This window comes from Ornithorhynchus anatinus, chromosome 14, assembly GCF_004115215.2.
Source record: "Ornithorhynchus anatinus isolate Pmale09 chromosome 14, mOrnAna1.pri.v4, whole genome shotgun sequence".
NCBI lineage: Eukaryota > Metazoa > Chordata > Mammalia > Monotremata > Ornithorhynchidae > Ornithorhynchus > Ornithorhynchus anatinus.
Genome location: NC_041741.1, coordinates 42060659 through 42082853, shown reverse-complemented (window position 1 = coordinate 42082853; position 22195 = coordinate 42060659). Strand labels below are relative to the sequence as shown.

General features: G+C 48.8%; 1 protein-coding gene across 2 annotated transcripts in view; it reads left to right on the top strand.

Moving 5' to 3' along the window:
- SYN3 (synapsin III) overlaps positions 1 to 22195 on the top strand; it is a 337780-nt gene that overhangs the window by 15508 nt on the left and 300077 nt on the right. The window contains exon 2 of one of the 2 annotated variants that reach the window (XM_029078852.2): positions 15654 to 16098. In XM_029078852.2, the coding sequence (XP_028934685.1) occupies positions 15785 to 16098 (314 nt within the window). In that variant the 5' untranslated portion in view covers positions 15654 to 15784. Of the gene's footprint in view, positions 1 to 15653; positions 16099 to 21211; positions 21298 to 22195 lie in introns of those variants that run through there. The other variant, XM_029078855.2, reaches the window with a different exon arrangement.

Sequence of the window (22195 nt, the reverse complement as noted above, 5' to 3'; positions counted from 1 at the left end):
AAGAAAGACCCGCCCCACTTTCCCCCTCGATCTGACTTGGCAAATGCCATAGTTTGGCTCGTGTTGTAGATGGAAGCATCAGCAAGCACTGTTTTCCAAGGAGGCAGTGACCCAAATGTATCGCTTGAAATGTTTAAAGCAGAGTTGTAGGCCTGGAGAAGTTAGCTGGAACGGATAGATGAAGAAATGAAAAGTACCAGCCCTAAAGTAGTCTGCTGAGTCCTGGAATGTTATCTCTTTAAATCATTTACTGTGCAAGAGCCAGAGTTGGCCCCCGGAGTCAGGCGAGCCCGTTATGCCATGACCTGGCTCAGCTGATGCTTAAAAAAAAAAATATAGATGGGCAAGTCTTTGACAGTCCGATTAGACGTATAAGATTGCAGTGGCTTCACCCGCATCTAGCAGTGTCACTCCGCTCCGCTGGTGACTGTCCTCTCTTGTCTTACTGATCTCGATATCACTCGCCTGGGAGGGTCAGGATCAGCGGATTTTCAAAAATGAAAATAATTTCTCGGGAGGCATCTACTTGATATATATGCCTATCGTATATGCATATTACGAAGCTCTCATGGTTTTCATATGGACCTTCAACCGTTCAATTAATCATTCTCCTACAAGGAAATCTAATTTTAGGTAGGCCCATTTGAAGAATTAACTCCATTTATTCATCTCTTGTTTATTAAATGGTATAATTTTAAGCTGTCTAATATATCACTATTGATTCCATTACCCTTGGACTCCTTCAATCCTATTAATACCAGGGCTACTACTGTGGTATAATTTTCCTGTCATGTTTTATTTTTCTTTAGCTATTCACTTTTTGGCCTTGCAATTTTTTTTGCTAATTGTACCAATCTTTTCCTGGGTCATCTAGAATTCAGTGCCTCCGTATTCTACCCCAGGGCCCAACCTCCTTTATGCACTGCTGAAATTTGTTATTTTTCACCAGATTTACGAGCTGTATATTATCTCTCGATTTACCGAGATATCCTCATAAAGTTCTTTCATTTTTCTCTTGTCTCATACCCGTCAAAGATCACTCTGTCTTCATATCTTACCTTATAATGGCTTGGTATAAGGATTTTCAGCTTCTTATCTCTGATCTCTTTTCTTTATCCTCCATTCTCTGGTTTAGAGGTTGAAGCATTTCATAAGGTAATAATCCGCATTTTATGGATGAGAAAGCTGAGGGCCAGAGAGGTGGTGATTTTACCCAGGGTTGCTATCTTTCCACTTCTTCCACCAGACCACCTCACCACATTTCAGCCCTTTAGTCTGCCTCAGCTTTAAATCTGTGACTTTCAGGCATTTGACATTCGGCATTTGATATTCACCCCTTGCACTTATGTACATATTTTTAAGTTAGATACGATAAATTATTTACTTATGTTAATATCTGTTTCCCACTCGAGACCGTAAGCTCGCTGTGAGCTTGGAATGTGGCTGCTAACTCTTATAATCTTCCAAGTGCTTAGTACAGTGCTCTCTACATAGTAAGCACTCAATAAGTACCATAATAATGTTGGTATTTGTTAAGCGCTCACTATGTGCAGAGCACTGTTCTAAGCGCTGGGGGAGATACGGGGGAATCGGGTCGTCCCACGTGAGGCTCGCAGTTAATCCCCATTTTCCAGATGAGGTAACTGAGGCCCAGAGAAGTGAAGTGACTTGCCCACGGTCACACAGCTGACAGGCGGCAGAGCCGGGAGTCGAACTCATGACCTCTGACTCCGAAGCCCAGGCTCTTTCCCCTGAGCCACGCTGCCTCCCCGTCGATTGACTGATCTCCCCCAGCCGGGCAGACCTGTGGAAGATTAACACTTTTGTAAATTTCAAATGGTGGTAGTGATGACGACGATGATAATAGTACTTGTTAAGTTCTTATTATGGGCCAAACACCGTTCTAAAAGCTGGAGTAGATACGAGTTTATCAGGTCAGACACAGTCCGTGTCCCACATGGGGTTCACACTCTTATCTCTGTTTTACAGATGAGGTAACTGAAGCCCAGAGATGTGAAGTGACTTGCCCAAGGTCACACAGTAGACATGTGGCAGAGCCGGGATTAGAATCCAGGTCCTTTTGACTCCCAGGCCCGGGCTCTATCCACTAAGCCACACTGCTCCCTGTGGGTTGGGGATGTGTTCCTTTATTATTATCCCCCCCATTAGCCCGGAAGCCCGTCGAAGGGCAGGGACCGTCTCTACCTGTTACCGATTTGTACATTCCAAGTGCTTAGTACAGTGCTCTGCACATAGTAAGCGCTCAATAAATACTATTGAATAAATACTATTGAATGAATATTTTGTATTTCCCAAGTACCTAGTACAGCACACTGTACCAATAGTAATGATAATGATAATAATACCTGTGCTATTTAGGCACTTTCTATGTTCCAAGCACTGTAGTAATAATAATCGTGGTATTTGTTAAGCGCTTACTATGTGCAAAGCACTGTTCTAAGCACTGGGGGGGGGGGATAGAGGGTGATCAGGTTGTCCCACATGGGGCTCACAGTTTTAATCCCCATTTTACAGATGAGATAACTGAGGCACAGAGAAGTTAAGCAGCGTGGCTCAGTGGAAAGAGCCCGGGCTTGGGAGTCAGAGATCATGGGTTCGATTCCCGGCTCTGCCACTTGACAGCAGCTGGGTGACTGTGGGCAAGTAACTTAACTTCTCTGTGCCTCGGTTCCCTCCTCTGTAAAATGGGGATTAAGACTGTGAGCCTCGTGTGGGACAGTCTGGTGCCCCGTGTCTACCCCAGGCCTTAGAACAGTGCTCTGCACATAGTAAGCACTTAACAAATACTATCATTATTATTATTAGTATTAAGTCACACAGCTGGCAAGCAGCGGATCCGGGATTAGAACCCATGACCTCTGACGCTTTCCACTAAGCCACACTGCTTCTCATGGGGTACGACATACAAGCTAATCAGGTCCCACATGGGGTTCATAGTCTAAGCAGGAGGGAGAACAGCTATTGAGTCCCCCTTTTGCAGAGAAGGGAACCGAGGCACAGAGAAATAAGGCAGAGCCAGAATTAGAACCCGTGCCCTCTGACTCCCAGGCCTGCGCTCGTTCCACTAACCTATGCTGTTTCCATTATGACTAGTAGTAGTCATATTAGTACTTTCTGAGCTCCCACTTTTATTTAGTAATGATTTTACTAACAACAGCCTTCTAGACCTCCAGCTCACTGTGCCCAGGGAACGTGCCTACCGACTCTGTCTCCCTAATAATAATGACGTGGGTATCTCTTAAGCGCTTACTATGTGCCGAACGCTGTTCTAAGCCCTGGGGTAGACATAGGGGAATCAGGTTGTCCCACGTGAGGCTCACAGTCTTCACCCCCATTTTACAGATGAGGGAACTGAGGCACAGAGAAGTGAAGTGACTCGCCCACAGTCACACGGCTAAGTGGCAGAGATGGGATTCGAACCCATGACCTCTGACTCCCAAGTCCGTGCTCTTTCCACTGAGCCACGCTGCTTCTCTAACTTCCTCTTATAGTGTAGTCTCCCAAACCCCTAATACAGGGCTGTACATACAATAAGTGCTCAAGAAATATGATAAATTGCCTAATAGGTGTTATGTACTACACTACGGTCCTCAGTAGACTAAACTCCTTGTGGACGGGGATCATATCTACTCACTCTATTTACTCTCCCAAGTGCTTAGTCCAGTGCTCTGCACATGGTAAGTGTTCGATAAATACCACTAATCGACTGACAAAGCGAGGGATTGACATTATTCTCTTCCCGTAAGGTACTTTTAACGAGGAAGGCAGAGAAATCAAAGTAAATAATTGACGGGGCGGTTGATTGAACGTACGCGTTAGTGCAGACGAAAAGTCGAGTCACAGAAATGCCAGCGGTGGTCCGTGGATTAATCTGACTCGGGAGCTGGGAATTGGGAAAAATGTTGGAGTAGGTGGGCTCTCGGGAGGGCTCTCATTATGGGGAGGATTTTGGTCTGTTGGATTTGGCGGGGGGGGGGAGGGGGGCATACCAAGCTAGGGGAGCAAAGTGCCGGGGGCCGCGGGGTGAAGGGCGGAGAAAAGCAGCAGAGTCAAGAACAAGATACAGTTAGAGAGTTGGTTTGGAAGAAACTCTGCTTCAGGTCTCCACAGTCTGGAAGATCACTGGGACATCGATTCTTAACTAGATGGTAAGGCTGTGGTGAGGCTATCGTAAAGTGAACGAGATCTAGTTTTGTTTGGGCTAAACTAGGAACACTGAGTCTGCTCCAGTTTGAGATTCCTCTGGATTAGGAATGAGTTGGGGCCAGGCAGGACCCCCCCCCCCCCCCTCAAATTCACACACTGATATCCTCCCCCCCCCCCCACCCCGACTCTCTCCAGGGCTGCCTCAGACCAGAATCCACGTTCAGAAAGTGGGTCAGGTGCAGAAAAAGAAGAGCATAGCGCCTTTTGAAATCTTTTTTCTTCCTAGCCTTCTCACCAGGCTCACCTCCCGGGCTCGAAGTTCCCATTATTCATTTAGACGCCCCTCACACAGATATTTCCCATCGTCTAGGCTTCCAGTTGCTAGGGATGGTCATTATACCCCCCAGTCACAAATAGCCCGAGGGATGGCCCGTGCTGACACTCTTGGATGCCAGATTTACCTGATATCCGGACCGTGTCCAACCCGATCACCTTGTGTCTACCCCAGCACTTAGTACAGTGTCTGGCACTTAACACGTATGGAAATGATTATTTTTATACTTTGTGTTGCCTTGATCTGGTAGCATGGCATAGTGATGACGTCCAGAACATTTTGGAATCCCAGACTGTAACTCTCGGGGCCACTCCGGACCCCCACCCCTCTTTACCTCACTGTTCTCCTCTGGGTCCTTGTGAATCAGATCATCATCATTATTGCCACTGTTCTTGTTTTATTGCCATTCTTCTTGTTTTATTGCCATTGTTCTTGTCTGCCTGTCTCCCCGATTAGACTGTAAGCCCGTCAAAGGACAGGGACCGTCTCTATCTGTTGCCGATTTGTACGTTCCAAGCGCTTAGTGCTCTGCACATAGTAAGCGCTCGATAAATACTACTGAATGAATGAATCATCTAGTCCTGGCCACAGGCGTAAGAGCTGAAGCAAAGGGCAGCCTGGTCCACTTCAGCTTCGCAGCAATCCGTTGATAGTATGTATTGAACACCCACTCTGCAAAGTGCTCTACTAAGTGCTTGGGAGAGAACAATTCATTCATTCAATAGTATTTACTGAGCGCCTACTATGTGCAGAGCACTGTACTAAGCGCTTGGAATGTACAAATCGGCAACAGATGGAGACGATCCCTGCCCTTTGATGGGCTTACGGTCTAATCGGGGGAGACGGATAAAAACAATAGCAATAAATAGAATCAAGGGGATGAACATCTCATTAAAACAATAACAATAAATAGGATCAAGGTGATGTACATCTCATTAACAAATTAAATAAGGTAATGAAAATAATAGACACCATCCTTGCCCTCAGGAAGCTTAATTTTCCCCGTCCTGGCGGATCCTTATTATGGGACTTACTCTTCTCTAGGTTGGAATTGGTAGTACGAGCTTCTGGGCAGGAAATGTCTCTGTTTATTGTTATACTCTTCCAAGCACTTGTTATTGTTATATTGTACTCTCCCTGACACAAAGCAAGTGCTTAACAAATACCAAAATTATCATTACTATTAATAATAATTCTTACTATAGTATACTATTACTATTAATAATAATTCTGGTATTTGTTAAGCACTTACTATGTGCCAGGCACTGTACTAAGCACTGGGGTGGATAATAATAATAACATTGGTAGTTGTTAAGCGCTCACTATGTGCCGAGCACTGTTCTAAGTGCCGGGCTAGATACAGGGTAATCGGGTTGTCCCACTTGAGGCTCACAGTCTTAATCCCCATTTTACAGATGAGGTTACCGAGACACAGAGAAGTTGTGACTTGCCTACAGTCACGCAGCTGCCAGGTGGCAGAGCCGGGATTCGAACCCATGACCTCTGACTCCCAAGCCCAGGCTCTTTCTGCTGAGCCATGCTGCTTCTCAGCAAAGCAGGATGGACACAGTTCTTATCCCACATGGGGATCACAGTTTCAGTCCCCATTTTACAGATGAGGATGCAGAGAAGTGAAGTGACTTGCCCAAGCTCACACAGCAGACAAGTGGGGGGCCCGTGCTCTAGCCACTAGGTCATTGAGCGCCCACTGTGTGCATAACACTACGCTAAGTGCTCCGGAGAGTACAATGTACCAGAGTTTATTCTGTGCCTTCCAAGTACATTTCTCCCTTAATAATAGACCATTCCTACGGTACGTGAGCTATTTTAAATTTTTCAGATTTTCCCTTCATGGATCTCATCCTTTATCTCATGCTCCATGGGTGACAGTGTCACCGCCGCTCTTTCCTAAAAATAAAAATCGATTCCTGTCCACTTTGCAAGTGGGTTGACTGTTGCGAGGTCCTAAGCAGGAGAGAGATTTGCGTGACTCCGGGAACGTTTCGCCACTTAGCTTTCAATTCAATAGTATTTATTGAGCGCTTACTATGTGCAGAGCACTGTACTAAGCACTTGGGATGAACAAGTCGGCAACAGATAGAGACAGTCCCTGCCGTTTGACGGGCTTACAGTCTAATCGGGGGAGACGGACGGACGAGAACGATGGCAATAAACAGCGTCGAGGGGAAGAACATCTCGTAAAAACGATGGCAACTAAATAGAATCGAGGCGATGTACAATTCATCAACATATACAGTTGAGCGGACGAGTACAGTGCTGTGGGGATGGGAAGGGAGAGGTGGAGGAGCAGAGGGAAAAGGGGAAAATGAGGCTTTAGCTGCGGAGAGGTAAAGGGGGGACGGCAGAGGGAGTAGAGGGGGAAGAGGAGCTCAGTCTGGGAACGCCTCTTGGAGGAGGTGATTTTTAAGTAGGGTTTGGAAGAGGGAAAGAGAATCAGTTTGGCGGAGGTGAGGAGGGAGGGCGTTCCGGGACCGTGGGAGGACGCGACCCGGGGGGTCGACGGCGGGATAGGCGAGACCGAGGGACGGCGAGGAGGTGGGCGGCGGAGGAGCGGAGCGTGCGGGGTGGGCGGTAGAAAGAGAGAAGGGAGGAGAGGTAGGAAGGGGCAAGGTGATGGAGAGCCTCGAAGCCCAGAGTGGAGGTCGATAGGCAACCACTGGAGTCGTTTAAGAAGGGGAGTGACATGCCCAGATCGTTTCTGCGGGAAGATGAGCCGGGCGGCGGAGTGAAGAATAGACCGGAGCGGGGCGAGAGAGGAGGAAGGGAGGTCAGAGAGAAGGCCGACACGGTAGTCTAGCCGGGATATAACGAGAGCCCGTAATAGTAAGGTAGCCGTTTGGGTGGAGAGGAGAGGGCGGATCTTGGCGATATCGTAGAGGTGAAACCGGCAGGTCTCGGTAACGGATAGGATGTGTGGGGTGAACGAGAGGGACGAGTCAAGGATGACACCGAGATTGCGGGCCTGAGAGACGGGAAGGACGGTCGTGCCATCCACGGTGATAGAGAAGTCTGGGAGAGGACCGGGTTTGGGAGGGAAGATGAGGAGCTCAGTCTCGCTCATGTTGAGTTTTAGGTGGCGGGCCGACATCCAGGCGGAGACGTCCCGGAGGCGGGAGGAGATGCGAGCCTGAAGGGAGGGGGAGAGGACAGGGGCGGAGATGTAGATCTGCGTGTCATCTGAGTAGAGATGGTAGTCAAAGCCGTGAGAGCGGATGAGTTCACCGAGGGAGTGAGTGTAAATGGGGAACAGAAGAGGGCCGAGAACTGACCCTTGAGGAACTCCAACAGTTAAAGGATGGGAGGGGGAGGAGGCTCCAGCGAAGGAGACCGAGAATGATCGGCCAGAGAGGTGAGAGGAGAACCGGGAGAGGACAGAGTCCGTGAAGCCAAGGTGAGATAAGGTATGGAGGAGGAGGGGATGGTCGACGGTGTCAAAGGCAGCAGAGAGGTCAAGGAGGATCAGAATGGAGTAGGAGCCATTGGATTTGGCAAGAAGGAGGTCACGGGTGACCTTAGAGAGAGCAGTCTCGGTAGAGCGGAGGGGACGGAAGCCAGATCGGAGGGGGTCTAGGAGAGAATGGGAGTTAAGGAATTCTAGGCATCGATCGTAGACGACTCGTTCTAGGATTTTGGAAAGGAAGGGTAGTAGGGAGATAGGACGATAACTGGAGGGGGAAGTGGGGTCAAGAGCGGGTTTTTTTAGGATGGGGGAGACGTGGACATGTTTGAAGGCAGAGGGGAAGGAGCCCTTGGAGATTGAGTGATTAAAAATAGAAGTTAAGGAAGGGAGGAGGGCAGGGGCGATGGTTTTAAGAAGGTGAGAGGGAATGGGGTCCGAGGCGCAGGTGGAGGGGGTGGCGCTTGCGAGGAGGGAGGAGATCTCTTCTGAGGATACTGCAGGGAAGGATGGGAAAGTAGGGGAGGGGGTCGGTGGGGGGGGAGGGGAGAGGCGGAGGGGTGACTTTGGGGAGCTCAGACCTGATCGTGTTGATTTTCGTGAGGAAATAGGTGGCCAGATCATTGGGGGTGAGAGATGGGGGAGGGGGAGGAACAGGGGGCCTAAGGAGAGAGTTAAAGGTCCGGAACAATCGGCGGGGGTGACGGGCATGGGTGTCGATGAGGGAGGAGAAGAAGCTTTGCCTGGCGGAGGAGAGGGCAGAGTTAAGGCAGGAAAGGATAAATTTCAAGTGTGTGAGGTCGGCTCGGTGCTTGGACTTTCGCCAGCAGCGCTCGGCAGCTCGAGCATAGGAGCGCAGGAGGCGGACGGAGGAGGTGATCCAGGGCTGTGGGTTAGTGGAGCGAGAGCGGCGGAGGGAAAGGGGGGCGAGAGAGTCGAGATGAGTAGAGAGGATGGAGTTGAGAGCGGAGACCCGATCGTCGAGAGTGGGAAGAGAGGACAGGGCGGCGAGGTGAGGAGAGATGCTATTGGAAAGACGGATGGGATCGAGAGAGCGGAGGTCTCTGTGGGGCAGTAGCGAAGATTTGCAGGGGGAGGGAGTGTGAGAGATGAGGTAGGTGAGAAGGTTATGGTTAGCTTTCTAAATTGTACCTGACTCGGGCCGAAGCCCTAATGCGAAATCAAAAATTGATCCTGGGGAAAAGACAGCAACACCAGTGACAAGGGACTCAAACATCAGATAGAAAAAAAATCTGCACAAGCAGACCCGAACTCTTCAAAGCGGAGAATGCAGCTTTTAAGCAACTCTTCCCCTGAGGAGCGAACTGGAGAGGAGGTGTGGGAGCAATTGTGTGATGTGGAAATTGAACTGTCTCTCAGTGGATGGGTTTGACTTTTCCTTGCAAGTTGAGCTTTTTCTTTAGCTTTATTTAGCCTTTCTGTGATTTCTCCGCCTCGCTCTGGGCTTAATGTGTAGCGGGTACTGTAACCAGTGTTTTGGCACAGTGGGAACTGTGACTGCTAGTTTTTAAACTGGTGAAAAACTGGTTTCAGTGACTGTCAATTATCCAACACTCTAGTTTCTGATCGGTGAAGAAAATCCCCTTCGATGTCCACGTTTTCCGGTGCCCAGACAAACGTGGGCATTCGCCGGGTCTTATGGCTACTGCAAGATGCTAGTCTACTTGTCAGACTTGATGCCCTTTTAATGTCCTATCCAAACCTTTCCCCATCTGCGAGTTACAGGCCGTACAATTGTACAAGCAAAGGGCAGCCTGGTCTACTTCAGCTTCGCGTCGATCCACCGATAGCACTGTATAATGTACAGTCCTGTGGCAGGGATTGAGTCTACCAACTCCGTTGTACTGCAATCCCCCAAGCTTTTATTACAGTGTTATGTAAGTAGAAAGCACTCCATAAATATCAACGATCGCGTCTACCAACCCTATCGTACTCTCCCAAGCCCTTGGTACGGTGTTCTGACCTCAAATACCATTAATCTGATGCAAAACTGACGTGCTGTCCAACGTTTCTTATTCTTAGACCGTGAACCCCGCCTGGAGGGCCAGAGACTATTTTTTTTTTTTTTTTTTTGGAGTAGTACTTAAGTGCTGACTGTGTGTCTCGCGCTTTTTCTAATATCTGGGGTAGAAACAAGATAATCAGGTTGCCTCACCTGAGGTTCACAGTCTAAATTGGAAGGAGGAGGAGTCAATCCTCATTTTACAGATGAGGTAACTGCGGTACATAGAAGTGAAATGACTTGCCCAAGATCACACAGCAGACAGGTGGCGGAGCCGGGATTAGAACCCACGTCCTCTGTCTCCCGTGCCATGCTCTTTCCCCTAGGCCATGCTGCTTCTCTAATTCTCATCCATGCATTCTTTCCCAGTGCTTAGTTCAGTGCTTTGCACACACAATAGATGCCCTGCTACTACTAAATATGGCTAAATATGTGACACCTGGACTCACCCCAGAGATAATTCGGGCTAATCAAGAAATTTTTTCAGCATCGTCTACGACCTTGTGTCTAGATAGGATCAGGAGAAATGAGCAATGAGAAGATGGAGCACGGGCCTGGGAGTCCGAAGGATCTAGGTTCTCATCCCAGGCTCCGCCATTTGTCCGCTGTGTGACCTTGGGCAAGTCACTTTACTTCTCTGTGACTCAGTTACCTCATCTGTAAAACGGTGATTAAGACCATGAGCCCCATGTGGGACATGGACTGTGTCCAACCTGATTATCTTATATCTACCCCAGTGCTTAGTATAGTGCCTGGCACCAAGTAAACTCTTAACAATAACCATAAAAAAAAGAAGTGAGGGATTGAAAATTCAGTCATCTCACCAGGACTGAAGTCATGCTTATTAGAACATAGCTTTGCTGGATGGGTTATTTGAAGAGACTCAATCAGGGATATGTACTGAGCACTTATTTTAGATAGAGCACTGTAATAAGCACTAGGGAGAGTACAGTACGACAGAGTTGGAAGATATTTCCTGCCCACAGGGAGCTTATAGTCTAGAGGGAACAAACAACTGGCATATGATGTATGCAAAGTGGGCAGACCAAATATTTTAAAGACTTTGTGAAGAGCAAAGATGAGACCACTGAGCTGTTCACTTTAGGGAGATGATGACATCAGCCGCTCCAGCCTGGAAGCGATGAATAAGAAGTGTTGGTTCTTCTTGAACAGAAACTTTGGGAAGATCAGACCTTTTCGCTCCCTCCTCACCTCCGCCAAACTCATTCTCTTCCCCTCTTCAAAACCCTACTTACAGCTCACCTCCTCCAAGAGGCCTTCCCAGACTGAGCTCCTCTTTTCCCTCTGCTCCCTCTACCCCCCGCCACCTCCCCTCAGCCAAGCCCTCTTTTCCCCCCTTTCCCTCTGCTCCTCCCCCTCTCCCTTCCCCTCCCCTCAGCACCGTGCTCGTCCGCTCAACTGTATATATCTTCGTTACCCTATTTATTTTGTTAATGAGATGTACATCACCTTGATTCTATTTATTTGCTATTGTTTTAATGAGATGTTCTTTCCCCTCGATTCTATTTATTGCCATCGTTCTCGTCTGTCCGTCTCCCCCGATTAGACCGTGAGCCCGTCAAAGGGCAGGGACCGTCTCTATCTGTTACCGATTTGTACATTCCAAGCGCTTAGTACAGTGCTCTGCACATGCTAAGCGCTCAATAAATACTTTTGAATGAATGAATGAACTATACACTCGTGGCTGGTACTACTACTGCTACTAATTGTGGTATTTAAGTGCTTACTTAAGTATCAAGCACTGTACTAAAAACCGGTGTAGATACAAGATAATCGGGCTCTACATGGGGCTCACAGTCTATATAGCATCAGCTGTGTGACTGTGGGCAAGTCACTCAACTTCTCTGTGCCTCAGTTCCCTCATCTGTAAAATGGGGATGGAGACTGTGAGCCTCACATGGGACAACCTGATTACCCTCTATCTACCCCAGCGCTTAGAACAGTGCTCGGCACATAGTAAGCGCTTAACGAATACCAACGTTATTATTATAGAGGACTTGGAATAGTCACGCTTGTGAAGTAATGACCAAGAAATACTCCCACTCACAGATAGGTTTGGACCACGGATCGAAGACCTAGAAGAAATCATACAGCGGGCTTAATGAAAATCAGACAGGGAGCCCAAAGGAAACTCTTCTTTCTTTTCTCTCTTCATTTAGGGTTTAGGTCCCTCTCGACTGTAAACTTGTCCCTCTACACTCTAAGTTCATTGTGGGCGGGGAAGTATCTACCAACTCTGTGGTGTTGTACTCTCCCAAGTGCTTAGTACAGCGCTCTGCGCACAGTAAGCATTCGATATATACGACCGATTGATTGATTTAGGGGAATATCTGAGAGGGAATCCCTGAGTGCGTTTCTCAGCGTTCTCGTAAGAGAAGGGAAGTTGGTAGGGGTGGCTAGTGGAGGGCTAAAAGAGGTGACTGGTAAATAGGGTAGGGCCTGTCTAAAATTGTAGAACAACTGGAAGTCTAGTGGCTTTTCTGAAACAGAATTTCCAGGCTGTCTTGGGAAGACTCTGGCCGCCTCTGTACTTTCGGGTTGTTTTCAGATGAATGTGCCGAAATGCTACATATTTTGTCACTTAACAATTAGAGAGCGGCACCCTTCACATCTCCTCCCCCACCCACATTAGAATATAAGCTCCAAGTGTTAAGTACCGTGTTCTTCACAGAGTAAGCACTCAATAAATACCATTGATTAATTGTGGGTAGGGCATGTGTAAATACTTTGGGTTGAACTCAGCTCCGAGTGCTTAGTATAGTGCTTTGATCCAAGTGGTAGCTCATTAGATGTCATTATTAGTACTGTTTATGCCAGAGATGCTCAAAGTGAAGCCGGCAGGGCAAATGTGGCCCATAATGGCACGTGTTTAGACTTCAAGCAACTGTAAAAATATAACAGTGATTTAGTTTAACGTGCTTAAGTAGGAGAAAAATGCTTAAAATATTGATACTATTTTTTTCTACAAAACCGTGTTTCTCTACTCCTCAAACCTCCAGTGGTTGCCCATCCACCGCCATATTAAACAGAATCATCTTTACCACTGACTTTAAAGCCCTCTCCTACCTTGCCTCACTATTTTGACGATGATGATGATGGCATTGGTTAAGCGCTTACTATGTGCCAAGCGCCGTGCTTGCCTTCTGCAACCCAGCCCACACACTTGGCTCCCCTAACGCCAACCTACTCACTGTACCTCAATCTCATCTATCTCACCGCCGATCTCTCGCCCACCTCCTACCTCTGGCCTGGAATGTCCTCCCTCTTCATTTCCGACGGATGGGCGCTCTCTCCATGACAGAACCTTATTAAAAGCACATCTCTTCCCAATGGCCTTCCCTGATTAAGCCCTCATTTCCTCTTCTCCCATTATCTTCTTTGTCACCCCTGCATTTGCACCCTTTATTCACCCCTCCCTCAACCCCGCAGCAATTACGTACCTATCCGTCATTTATTAATATTAATATGTCTTCCACTTTATACTGCAAGCTCACTGTGCGCAGGGAACGTGTCTATCGACTTTGTTGTATTGTGCTCTCCCCACCGTTTAGTACAGTGTTCTGCACACTAAGTGCTCAATAGATGATTGATTTATTTCTATCAGCAGCAGCCTGTATATCTGCTGAAAAGAAGTATGCTGGGGTTATCAATAAATGTATATTTGATTTATTGGATTTTATGTGAACTTTGAACCCGTGGCTTTCCTCCAGGTAACTGTGGGAATCTCTGTTTTATGCAATATTTGCAAAAGTGTAAATCCTGATTTTTGTTTGGCCATTGCTTCCCTCTTGTGGTCGATATCGTAAGAGTCCTTTGAATTGAATAACAGTTTCTAAGGCCTTGCCTCAAACAGTCAATGGTATTTATTGAGCGCTTACTAGGTGCACAGCACTGTTCTAAGCTCTTGGGAGTGTACAGTTCAAGAGAATTAGCAGACATGTTCCCCGTCCATAATGAGTTTACAAGTCTAGGTATGTTAGTGCCTTGGAGACTTCATCATTTGGGGAAAGTAGACGGAACCTTTCTTAGGAGTGATGGAAAACTTCTTTGGGTGTATGTGAGCAGGCTGGTCAGGAGAAGGGATCTGGGAGGGGATTGGTATTGCCCAACCCCTAAAACAGGATAGAAAGAGCATCGATTATTTGAAATGTGGTGTTGGAGAAGGCTTTTGTGAAATGGCATGGACTGCCCAAAAAACATAACACAAAAAAATGGATTTTGGAGCAAATTAAGGCAAAGTGCTCTTTGGAAAACCACAGGACTCGACTTAGATTAGCATATTTGGGACACATAATCAGGAGGACTAATTCTCTGGAGAAGACACTAATGCTAGGAAAAATCCAGGGAAAACATGGAAGAGGCAGAGCAGCATCTAGATGGATAGAGACCATAACAAATATAACGGGAGAACTGTTAGGTTACAGATTAAGGCAGAAGACAGGGCGTTCTGGAGAAAATATATTCATAGAGTAGCCATGAATTGGAAATGACTCGACAGCAGTTGATGATGATAATAGCAACTGTTCCAGAGATGACACACCAGGGTAGTGGTCAACCACAGTGATGAACAAGTTTCAGAAAATAATCTTTTGAATGGCACCAGGCCAGGAGGACAAGAATTGAGATAGAGGTGCCTCGAGAGGGGGAGACGTTTTTAGAGGTTTCTGGGTGTTGGCGGTGTGGGCTGAAGTGGGTCCATGGGTACTCTGGAAAAAAACTTTTCAAGCACTAGTGGAAAGGAGAGTGAAGTTTAAAGAGGAATATAAAGAGCAGGGATTGGGGGCGGCACTGTGGGGGCAGGAGGTGGCAGAGAAGGTGACGGGGCGAGCGTGAATCCATGCGATTGCCACTCAGAGATGCCAGGGTGGGATGATGAGAAGCAGTGTGGCTCAGTAGAAAAAGCCCGAGGTTGGGAGACAGAGGTCGTGGGTTCTAACCCCGGCTCCACCACTGGTCAGCTGTGTGACTTTGGGCAGGTCATTTAACTTCTCTGTGCCTCAGTTACCTCATCTGTAAAATAGGGAGGAAGACAGTGGGACAACCTGATTACCTTGTATCTACCCCAGCGTTTAGAACAGTGGTTGACACGTGGTAAGCTCTTAACAAACACCATCGTTACGATGGGACACATTTATTTCCAATGAAATTGCGTCTATGAACAACTCCGGGACATTGTATTCTCCCTAGCGCTTAGTACAGCTCTGTGCACACAGTGAGCACTCATTAAGTACCATTCATTGATAAAGCAGCCCTAATGTTGTGGACTCTTCAGGGCCCTCATTAATTTTGCTTGCATCACTTGACTTTCAATTCCAAGAATTCCGTGTGAGACATAAGCAGCGAAGAGTAGCTCACCAGAAATTATAAGCCAATCTGACACGGAGGTCCCAGTGCATGGAAATACTATTTACAGGCTACCTAATTAGATCATCTCTTGGAAGAAGAAAGATAAACTCCCCAAGAGTCTCCCTGAAAGGACAGAAAGCGGACAGAGGGTGACAGAAAAAGGCACCCCCCGAGAAACCGCTCTCTAACAAGCTTTCCTTCATCTGCTGCCTTTCAGTGACTTCTCTCCCCATCCAATAAACAGGATGGTAACTCTCCTCAAAGCCAGGGTGGCTTGTCCCAGCATGAAACTCTTCACGTGGATCTGAATGTGAAGGTGTGCTTTCTCTTTTCCCTTTCAACAGGAAAGAAAATATAGCTGGAACCCGAAATAAAAGGAAGTCCCCTGTGGAGCTAACCCGAAGCAGGATCCAGCATTTCCTGGAGCTTCTCCACAGCCCTCTGAACGCGTTGCTCCTATCTGAGACTCCCCATCATGAATTTCCTCAGACGACGTCTGTCGGACAGCAGCTTCGTGGCCAACTTGCCCAATGGCTACATGATGGACCTGCAACGTCCCGACAGCTCCACCAGCTCTCCGGTTTCCCCGGCAACTGAGAGGAGGCATCTTCAGGGCCCTACCACACCGTCTTCATCCTCCTCGGGGCCCAGTCTCTTCAGCTCATTCTCGAGCGCCATGAAACAGACCGCACAAGCCACCTCGGGGCTGTCGGAACCAGCGGGAAGCCCGGCACCCATACCTCAGAAACCTAAGATCCTGTTGGTAGTGGATGATGCCCACACAGATTGGTAAGCCAACTGGGGGTGTTGGGGTAGGATCCCCTAGTTCAAACAATGTCACCAGGGCTGGGTAGGAACCCCCAGAGTCAGAGATGCTGAAACCTTGGGCCACTGATCTCTCTGAATTTGAGCACCAAGCCTGAAACCTCCCCCAGGAAACCTGGGCTTGGAAAAGCTTTCTTGGAATTCTTGGCAGCTTTAGCTCAAGCCAAAAGAGGCAAGTTGGAAAATCCGGAAGGAGGACTGGTTTAAAGAAGGGGGGTTGTGTACCGGTTATCTGGGGCTGGGATTAGTGAGTAGTACTTTCAATGACCCTTATCTTTATGGCAGGAAAGGATTAGAGCCCATCTAGAGCCAATTAAATACAAAGTAAACAGACTCCGGGACAACAGCATCAAATTTCTCAACATCAGCCTTGATGTGGCCTGTAGAACCCAGTTTTTCCCACGTTACAAGTATCCCTTGAGCCAATCTTGTGGCCCCAGTGTGATTTTATCCCTTAACTTGCGGTTCAGCGTATTACTGTTCTTGCTTGGAACGGCCGTCGTTATGATTTCCCCGATTTTCTCCGCGAAACTGATGAGAAGCTTGTGACAGCGGCTGCGGTTAGACTGTTTCCAAACTCACTTCGGTTAATTCGGCTGTGATGTGATATATGCTTTGTCCTCTCTAGCCAAACGTCTAAGGTTTAGGGTGGAGGTGCGTGTGTGAGACATGGAGGAGGGAGAAAAGTGGCAGCTTGGTGTGTTGGTTTTGAATGCAGCTTTCCTCGATTAAAAAAGTGCCACTGGAGCATGAGGGAATCAGTAGGCTGATGGAGAGAACTGCAGGAAAGGAGAATCCAGTGGCCTTTCTGACTTCTCTTTGACTACCACGGGGAGGGCTAGGCCGAGGACCTTCGGAATTAAATATCGTCCCACCTCTCTCCTAATGCTGTTATAACAGTGTGGACCTGAAATGGTCAGCTCGTCACTTAACCCAAATTTCCCTTTTCTCATTCATTCAATAGTATTTATTGAGCGCTTACTACGTGCAGAGCACCGTACTAAGCGCTTGGAACGGACGAATCGGTAACAGATACAGTCCCTGCCCTTTGACGGGCTTACATTCCCCTGAGCCGGCGGTATTTACCGGGTGCGTACTGCTCTCCGACCGCTGTACTAAACGTTCGGGAGCTTCGTCAGAAGACGCACAGCTCTGCGAGCCGCAGAATTCAGTGTCCCCCCAGCTCTCCTCATCTGTGCCACCTCTGCTCTCGACCTCTCTCCTTTTTCTCTCCCATCTCGTGGTTGGTCAAAAACCAGGCCAGCTCCCTTGTGTGGTGCTGACTTTTCTCTTTTGAAAGCAGCCCCGGGTGCCCTACGTCATGACGTTTCCAAAGAGCTGCACTCTGTCTTCGGCTCAGTTGTTGGCCCCTTAGTCTGGGGGCCAGAATCCTCCAAGTGCGGCCCAGTAAGAACCAGTCAGAACACATTCCCGGGTCCCATTAGACACCAGCAGGTGGCAGGTCTACACCACACTGCCTTCTTTCGCTGGCCATGCGCTGCTCCCTTGTGGGCCCCGTCGCTTCGCTGTTCAGGCATTTAGTTCAAATGTTCCTTCTAGAAGAAGAAATTTTCCGAGAAGTAAATTCCTCTAGCCCCAGCGCTTCCGTTTTCAATCAATAAATCATTTCCTGAGTGCTTACAATGTGCGCTGTACTGAGCGCTTGGGAAAGTGCCGCAGGAGTAGCACTTTCCCCGCCCATATCTAGACGGGGAGACAAACACCAGTGTGAATGAATAATTTATAAAACATCATTTAAAGATCCGTTCAAGAGAATAAGGTGTGAGAGGCAGGGTGGCCTAGTGGGAAGGGATCAGGTCTGGAAGTTAGAGGACCTGGGTTTCAATTGCACTTGTCGGCTGTAATAATAATAATAATGTTGGTATTTGTTAAGCGCTTACTATGTGCCGAGCACCGTTCTAAGCGCTGGGGTAGACACAGGGGAATCAGGTTGTCCCACGTGGGGCTGTATGGCTTTGGGCAAGTCACAGTTTCTCTGTGCTTCAGTTTCCTCATCTATGAAGTGGGGATTCGCTACCTGTTCTTCCTCCTACTTCAACTGCGCGTCCCATGTGGTTTAGGAACTATGTCTGCCGGACTCATCTTGTATTTACCCCGGTGCTTAGTACGGTCCTTGGCTCGTAGTAAACACTTAACAAATACCACACCGCTTATCGGTGGAAAGAGCCTGGGCTGCCGAGTCAGAGGTCATGGGTTTGACTCCCGGCTCTGCCGCTTGTCAGCTGTGTGACCGTGGGCGAGTCACTTCACTTCTCTGTGCCTCAGTCACCTCATCTGTAAAATGGGGATTAACCGTGAGCCTCACGTGGGACGACCTGATTCCCCTGTATCTCCCCCAGCGCTTAGAACAGTGCTCTGCGCATAGTAAGCGCTGAACAGATACCGACATTATTAAAGGGTGGACAGCCCTGGATCGAAAATGAAACCCGGTGAACGATATTACTCTGTTCCCCATCTCTTAGAACCAAGAGTTTGCGTTTGGGGTCTGGTGGTTGGGGCCGCTCTCTCAGCCCACTCTGTCAGCGATCGGGTTCTGGTCGTCTGGGATTGGGTTGTTTCTTCCCAATCAGAGACCACCGATTGGTTTCTCTGCTCCGGCTCCTGTTCAGATTCTCTTGCCGCCATATTGACGTGGCTAAGACCAAGGCGCTGCTCTGTAACAAGCTTCTCCCCAGCCACCGCCCTTATCCCCAAGACATTATGTCACCCCCACGGGACCGAAGGGGGAGGTTACTGATGCCAACTAGGACTACACCTCTCTCTCGAATGGAAGTGGTGACCTGGAGGAGGGCTGAGGGGAGGAGAGCTGCTGACGGGAGCTGGGACCTGCATTCTACCACCCTCCACTTCAATGGCACCTCCATATGGCGTGTGCCTCTTCCCTTCACTCAGGCAAGTTTAAGGGAACCAGGATTTATTACCCACTCGGTTCCCCGACCAAGGAGCGCCCTTGCTAGTCTTCCTCTGTGGTCCCGCTAATACCGTTTTAGAAAGTGGAGACTACTTTGCAGCTTAAGACTTCATCCTTGCTCATCTCCCTCTCCTCTCTGCCTAAAATTCAGGCGCACGAATAATCTTTGAGAAAACATTGAGCTATTTATATGAAATCTCTGAATTTTCCATGTGTTCCCCCCAACACATGCTAGAGGAGTAAATAATAATGAAAATAACTGTGGTCTTAAGCATTAACTATGTGCCAGGCACTGTTTTAAGCGCTCAGGTTGCCCCAAGCTGATCAGGTTGGACACAGTCCCTGTCCCACAGGGGGCTCACAATTCTAATTCCCATTTTACAGATGAGGCAGCTGAGGCGTGGAGGAGTTAAGTGGCTACTCCAAGGTCACACAGCCGACAAGTGGCAGAACTGGAATTAGAACCCAGATCCTTTGACTCCTAGGCTCACGTCCACCCACCGGGCCACGCTGCTTCTCAGTACTTAATAGTATAGGCGCATATGGTGTTAAGGGCCCAAACCCAGCCCTGGTGCCTAAAGTTACGATTTCTAAATTGAACCCAGAAAGTGAATATCTAAATAATCAAAATAGAAGCCACTGCCAGAGTGAGGGAAGGGGTGGTGCCATCTGAGCTATTAAGGAAGTTCTTGCCCCAGCCTGCTTTTCCATGCCTTAGCACAGCTCCTTCTTTCCTCTTTCCCCAAAGAGCCAGGATGTTCTGGAATGCCGACCGCCCTCTTGTTACCTCACCCATGGCACCGTTCCCGGAATGTCCACTATTCCATCTGAACAATGACCTATTGTTACCTTCTCTCTCTTCTCCTCTGCCCCCCATTTTTTTTTTTTATAACTTTTTGGAGAGGCAATGAAAGGGGCAGTGCATGTTGAAACTTTTCCACAGCTCCCTCCCCTTTGGCCTGGCTTCTCCGTGTCTGACTCCTTCCTCCTGGTCGGGAGCGAGGGGTGAAGTGGGAAGGGTAGGCCCCGTGCAGGGAGAGGGGGGAAGCTGCTTGCAGGGTCCTGAGGGTGAAGGCCCAGCAGAGGAGTGAAGCCAGTGCTGCCCGTGCCAGCTCAGTTAGGCCGGAGACCTCGACGGATTCATTCTCGCAAGTCCCAGCGCCATAATGATGATGATAATGTTGGTATCTGTCAAGCGCTTACTATGTGCAGAGCACTGTTCTAAGCGCTGGGGGAGACATGGGGCCCACAGTCTTCATCCCCATTTTCCAGATGAGGTAACCGAGGCCCAGAGAAGTGAAGTGACTTGCCCACAGTCACGCAGCTGACAAGTGGCGGAGCTGGGATTCGAACTCACGACCTCTGACTCCAAAGCCCGTGCTCTTTCCACTGAGCCACGCGCCATGGCCTGATGTGACCCAGAGCTCAATTTGCAGCGTCTTCTACCTCAGCTGACAGATCTGGCAAGCAACTCTGGCTTTAGGGCAAAAGAAGGAGAACGAGAACGATATTGAGCGCGAGCTATAAGCCAAGCGCAGGGGCCGAGGCAAAATAATCACATCAGACACCGTCTGAGAGGGAGGGAAGAAGGGTGTTTTCTCTCCCCTGTTCTCTTGTGGGGTAGGGCATCTGGCCTGGGATTGGCTCTGACGAATGTAGGGGGGGGGGTCTCCGGGACACTTTGGGTCCCCCAGAGCCTGAAACTTGACGCCGAAGCCCTGTGAGCAGGACCTCACCCTGTCCCTTTCCAGCCCACTTCCCGGGTGCCTCCGGGCAGTCTTCCCTTAGCAGTTGGCCTCAGGATGTAAGGACCAAGCCAATCCTGCCCCACCTCACATTCCCGTGTAACCCCACTGCCAAGGATTCCAGACACCCACAGCCACACGACGGAACACGAGGGAAGCGGAGTGGCAGGACTCCATGTTACTTTGCCACAGCCAAGCACGGGATCCATGACCTCATCCAGGAGGAAAAGATTCCCACCTCTGGAAATTCTCTTCCTGCTGCAAAATTTGGAGGAATTTAATGGCTCTATTTCCCTTAAGGAGACAGCAGTGGCTCTGGACCAGTGGGATGAGGACAAAGTTAAAGCTCCCCAGATGACCGCTGATGTTAGAAATCCTATTTAAAACACCAAAAACGGGGGTTTTTTTTTTAAGCTGAGGATGCTCCTAAGCAAAAGTCGGCTCTGGGAGGAGAGGAATAAGGCATATCTCACCGGACTGGAGCAGGTAGGGTTTGGGGAAGGGGGTTCTACTATTCAACGCCCTGCCTGGAAAAACACTTTGCCTTCCTGCGGTCACCCAGCTGTTCCGGCTTGGCATCTTGAGGAGCAGGAAGGCAATCTCTCTAGGGTAACATCACAGGCCACCGAGGAACGGGGCTCGCGCTTCAAAGCGAACGGCCAGTCGGCACGTGGCACCGGAGAAACCTTTACCACTCGGAAGTCAAACAGCCGCATTCTACACCAGCTGCGGCTCCTGGGTGGTCTTCGGGAAGAGGAAAACCACGAGGCCGTGATCCAAGTCAGGAGTCGAAAGTCCGGGACGGAGCGGTGTGGTCCCCGGCTGAGAGAGCGGGAATAAGCACCCCCACCCGTAACTGCCTCTGAGCTTCCAGGATCGAATCTATCGGTGGTATTTACTGAGCGCTTACTATGCGCGGAGCCTTGTACCAAGCTCTTGGGAGAGTATAGTGCAGTTGAATTGATAGACACACTGTCCAAGAAATTATCCTATCGCACCTTGACTACTGCGTCTCCCTTCTGCTGATTTCCCAGCCTCCTGTCTCTCCCCGCTGTATCACGTCAAGACCCATTCCCTGCCCCCAAAGCTCTTTGACGCCAGCAAGGTGCCTCCTTCACCGAAGAAGGTAACAAATGTTTGACGGGGTGTTCTGAGGCTCAGTTTCTCCCCTCCAAGAACCTTTCTGGGAAAAGCAGTAAGACGACGGAGTTTTTTTTAGGATGCAGGCTGAGCCCCCCAGTGAAACAGGGTGGAAAAAATGGCCTCCTGGTGGAACTGTGGGATCTGTGTCGGATTTATCATCATCGCTCTTCTCCCCAGAATGTAGTACAGTGCTCTGCACGCAGGCACTCCATGAAATTCTCTGGAAAGACTGAATGGCAGA